Source organism: Fukomys damarensis, unplaced genomic scaffold, assembly GCF_012274545.1.
Source record: "Fukomys damarensis isolate Sample0158 unplaced genomic scaffold, DMR_v1.0_HiC HiC_scaffold_39, whole genome shotgun sequence".
Classification (NCBI taxonomy): Eukaryota; Metazoa; Chordata; class Mammalia; order Rodentia; family Bathyergidae; genus Fukomys; species Fukomys damarensis.
Window position 1 is genome coordinate 96579995 of NW_022900951.1, and position 4909 is coordinate 96584903.

The 4909-nt window shown below is 48.5% G+C and overlaps 1 protein-coding gene across 1 annotated transcript; it reads left to right on the forward strand.

The window, feature by feature from the left end:
• Window position 1: 1 nt before the first annotated feature.
• Window positions 2-981, forward strand: Sowahd (sosondowah ankyrin repeat domain family member D; the record flags this gene model as incomplete). Its single annotated transcript, XM_010613011.1, has 1 exon — window positions 2-981. A coding segment is annotated over one exon (396 nt), but the record flags the coding sequence as incomplete, so codon positions are not given.
• Window positions 982-4909: the final 3928 nt, after the last annotated feature.

The window sequence follows — 4909 nt, forward strand, 5'->3', positions numbered from 1 at the left end:
CCTCACGCCCCTCCACCTGGCTGCACTGCAGGGCCACGACATGGTCATCAAGGTGCTAGTGGGCGCCCTGGGAGCTGACCCCATGCGCCGTGACCACAGCGGCCACCGGGCCTACCACTATTTGCGTCCCGACGCCCCCCAGAGTCTGCGGGAACTGTCGGGGGCAGAGGACTGGGAGCCGGCGTGCGGGAGCGATCGCCACAACACCAATAACAACAGCAGCGGGGCCGCTTCGTGGACGTCGCGACGGACCCTGAGCGCTGCGGGAGCCACGGCCGTGGAGACGAACCACAGAGCGGCGACCCCGCTGGCTAGAGTGAAAGAAGCCGTGGGCATCCGGGTGGCGCAAATCCATGGCCTCTTCCGCCATCTGTTCCCCTTCTTCCAAGACCGTTGAGGGCGACAGAGACTAGAGAGCTAGAAGAGACAGGCCTTATCCTCGGGTTGTTCCACCATCGCCACCGAAGAAGAGGCGCCTCTGACCCAGTTTGGACCCGTGAGGAGCAGACCACACTGGCCTGACTCAGGTACCTGTCCCAGCCAGAAGGACCCAGAGGCTAGGGCAGCCCCTAACGGAGGGAGAGCCCAGGATCAAACCCAAAAGGTCCAGCTAATCCTGCTTTGGAGAAAAAAACAGTAAGTGTCCTGTAGCCATTTCTGGGCTGGCGGAAACGCTGGTTTGTAGGGCAGCATTCACCAGAAGAATGAGTTAAAACTGTAAAGCACTGGTGCAGAGGAAATGCTCGGCTGCCTGCCTGACCCTGCCATTGCTGAATCTCACTGCACGGGTGGTCAGTCCCTGGTGATGTACCCGGAGACTACCCAGCGCTTCCCAGTACTGTTCTGATGTATCACCGATGACTTCTTAAGTATATTAAAGCGCAGTCCTTTCTCCCTTCATATGACAGGCGTGCCTTTTGTCCTTCTTAATGACAAAGGGGGAAGCTGCATATGTTTCCTGGGAAGAGGGCACCAAACCAACCAGGCCACAAGCTTAGGGATCCAGGCCCTGGGGGGTGATTTCTCAAACCAAACAGCCAGACTGAAGGAGTCATCTCCACCTTGGCTCTGAGTAGACACACACAGTGTCCAGGTCTGGCCTCCTGCATGAGTCTCATCCTAAAGCAGTTATTCATGCCAGGGGGCCTGAGGATGGTGAGAAGTCTCTAATTCTACAGTCACTGATATTTTGTGGTGTCATGTGATTTATTTAACTTGTGCCTTCCAGTGAGACACACCATCTGTTACTTTTTTCCAAGATAGGGCTTTCCTCATCCACCTTTTTAAAAAAATAACTCAGTACACAAGTGGTAGTTTTGCAAAACTGCTTCCCTTCAGAAATAGCATGAACTAAATAGCAGCTGAAAGGTTAACTCAGCCCAAAAGGGAAGAGCAGTTGGTGGCCCAGGATCCATGCTGCCTTAGACAACACTGCATTTTTTAACATAGTACTATAACTGGGTGCAGGGCTGCCTGCCTGTAATCCCATATAGTCGGGATGCTGAGGCAGGAGAATCACAAATTCGAGTTCAACTGGACAACTTAAAAAGACCCTGTCTTCAAATGTCAGAGATGTTTAAGGAGCCTGGTATGTAGCTCAGTGGTAGAGCACCTCAGGGTTCAGTCCCTGACACCACAATAAATAAGTTAATGTACTAGCTCTGTGTCTCTGGAGGCTTGAGCAGCACTTAATGAACTTCTGTGTTCTCTAGTCTTTGAACACTGGAGAAACTGAGTCATTACAATCCAGAATCTCCATCCTGAACCAGCCCAGCCAGGTTTGCATCTCTAACTGGTGGGTCTATGTTCCCTCTGTGCTAAAAACATTCCTCACTTCTTTTAATAACCCATTATGAGGTCTTCTCATCCGTTAAATGATCTGGACCCTTCCTGTTCCCATTTTCAGCCTACCCCATTAACCATATTTACGCAGTGTAACGGACTAGTTCCTTTTTCTTCTAAATAAACTTTTCTTTGGTGGTTGAATCAAAGTAGAGAACACAGAAATCTATTGAGGGCTACTCAAGCCACCAGAAATAGAGTACTATTTAATGGATGTACAGAGGACCCTCAAGTTATGACCAGCCTGACATATGAACAACTTGGGTTAATTAGGTTAATGGAAGCTTCACCTGCCTCTTGTTATCTACAGCCTGTACCCAGGTAAACATCCAGATCTCAGCTATACTGACTTCAAATCAACCCTCCCTCAGGAACAGATAGTTCTTAAGTCAAGGGTCCACTGTATTTATTGTGGCACTAGGGATTGAACCTGGGAGGGGGGTAGCAGTTCCCAGATTCTGGCAATGGCATCTGCTAGTATCCCTCCTCCACCCCTCTGCCCATTCTACAGGTTCGGGACCATGGTTTCTGCTCCACAGCCCCCTTGACAGCTGCCAAGTTGGGCAGGGCTTCCTGCCACAGGGCTGCATCTTCGGGCTCCTGGCTTGGAGAGAAGACTGGCAGGTTGGCACAAGCTCAGCATTCAAAGGGCACTCTTGTAACAGTAGTCTCTTTATAGGAAAAGCTGGAAGCTAAGCATTTTGACTATTAGCAAATTTAGGGACCCAAAAGAAGCATCTGCCTATCCTTTCCAAAATGAAAAACAAGTCAGCTGGAAGATCTGAAAACGGCTTTCAGCTTTGGATTTTTTTCCCGTAGTCAGCTATTCTTCCCCACAGATTTTTCTCACCATGTGATAATTGCCTACCCTACCTCCTCCATGTAAAATTGAGGTCTGGCTGCAGGCGACAAACTCCCATGCTGAAAACTCCCCGTGCCTAACATCAAGCCATTGGCATTTCTGGTATGCTTTCGAGGCAAGACTGGTATGCTTACACCAAGAGAAAGCAAATTCCCTGAGAAATCTCTTTCCAGGGGAGCTAAGCAGGAGTTGAGCAGATGTTGTAAAACTACATTCTAGTGGTATGCCTAGGCCAGATAGGGACAGAGGCAGGGCTGTGACAGGTAAGCATGCAGGTTGGGGTAAGGGGTGCTGAGGACACACCAAGGGTAGGCCCTGGCCTCAGCAGAAGGTGCAGGGAAGGCTTTCCAGGACTGAGAAGGAGCTGGCCAGTGATTGTAGCAAACACCAGGAGCCATAAGTTAGCCGGTTTGGTGGGAGGGTAGGCGCTGGGGAGTGGTAAATGACAAGGCTGGATAAGCTGATAGGTCCAGATCACACTAAAAGAAACAGACTTTAGCAAAAGGTAGTTGGGAGTCATAGAAGGCTTCTGAGCAGAGTAACCTGATGAGAGTTTGGAAAGTCACTCTGACAGGCACATGGAGAAAACTGGAGCCAATATGTCACAAACAAAGTGATTCTAGAGCAGTGTTTCAATAAAAGTCAGGCATTTCAAAGACCCAGACGAGGGAAGCACCTCCACAGTTTGTCCTCTAAAACCTATGCTCTGGTGAAACTTACCTAGAAGCCCCCTGTGTAAAACTGACCTAAGGATGAAACTGAGTTGAGATCTCCCTTCCTCGCCCACCTCTATTTGAGATAGACATACAGACAGAGAATACATAGTACACAATGGCCTCTGAAGCAAAATTCAAAACCACTGGTGTGGTGGGAAGTACAATACTCAACTTACCTTGGGTTCAAATCCTGACTCTTGAACAAAGCACTTGCCTCTCTGAGCTGCAGCTCCCTCCTCAGTACAGCAGGGACAGTCTCTAGTCGTTCACGACCTTCTATGGCTTTATTTGCTGGCACTTGGCAGGATGAAGCTGTAGAAATGTTTCCCCCAACTCTATATTGTGTCCCAAAGTCCTTTCATTTCTTCCCTAACCCCACCCAACCATCACCATGCTCCTGCCACAGAGTCCTCGCTGGCCAGTCAGAGCCTTGTTCTAAACTCCAGGATCCCTGTCTGCTGTTCCTTCTCTAGACCCTGCCTCTCTCCCTTGCCCAGTCCCTCACCAGGCCCATGCCCACTCTTTGGGGCATTTAATGTTACCTCAGGCTAGGTTGGCACCCCCCACAAACTCACTCGTGATACCATGTGCATCTTCCTGTAGTCCTAATCACAACTGCAGTTACTGGGTGAATATCTCCCCTGCCCCACTAGAGGACTCAGACCCAGTCTGTTTTTTTTGACCATGGAATCTCTAAATCTTGGCACACAGATAGTGCTCAATAACTGGGTAGTTAGCTCCGTGGTAAAGCACGTACCTAGCAAGCTTGGAGCCCTGGGTTCCATCCCCAGTAGGCGGGGAGGGAATGATTGGCAGTGGAATCTTAGTTCTGACACCAAGCACAACAAAAGAAGATACAGGCAAATTGGACTTCATCAAAGTTAAAATATTTTGAGCTCCAGAAGAAACTAGAAAGTGAAAAGACACTCATAGAATGGGAAAAAGTATTTGCAAATATATATCTGAGAAGAGTGTATATCTGTTACTAATACATATATATATATATATAAAGGATTCCTATAACTCAACAACATATGTAATGGGCCGGTTGTGGTGGCACATCCCTATCATCCCAACACTGTGGGAGGCTGAGGCAGGAGTACTTCAAATTTGAGCCCAGCCTGGGCAACTTAGTGACTTAGCAAGACCTTGCCAAAAAGCAACAACAACCAAAACATGTCTAAGGATGTGGCTCAGAGTAAAGGCTCTGGGTTCAATTCCTAGTACCGTGGTGTGTGTGTGTAAATTCTGCAGGGTATAGTGTAATCCCAGCACTTAGGAGGCTGAGGTAGGAAGATCATTATGTTCAAGCGCAGTGTGAGCTACATAATGAGAAATGTCTAAAAATTTATTATACATTGAGAAGCTAATAAAAAATGATGGCAGGGGCTGGGGATTTAGCTCAGTGGTGCCGCTGCCTGCCTCGCAAGCACAAGGTCCCGAGTTCAATCACTGGTACCCAAAAAAAAAAAAAAGAAAAAAAAGAAAA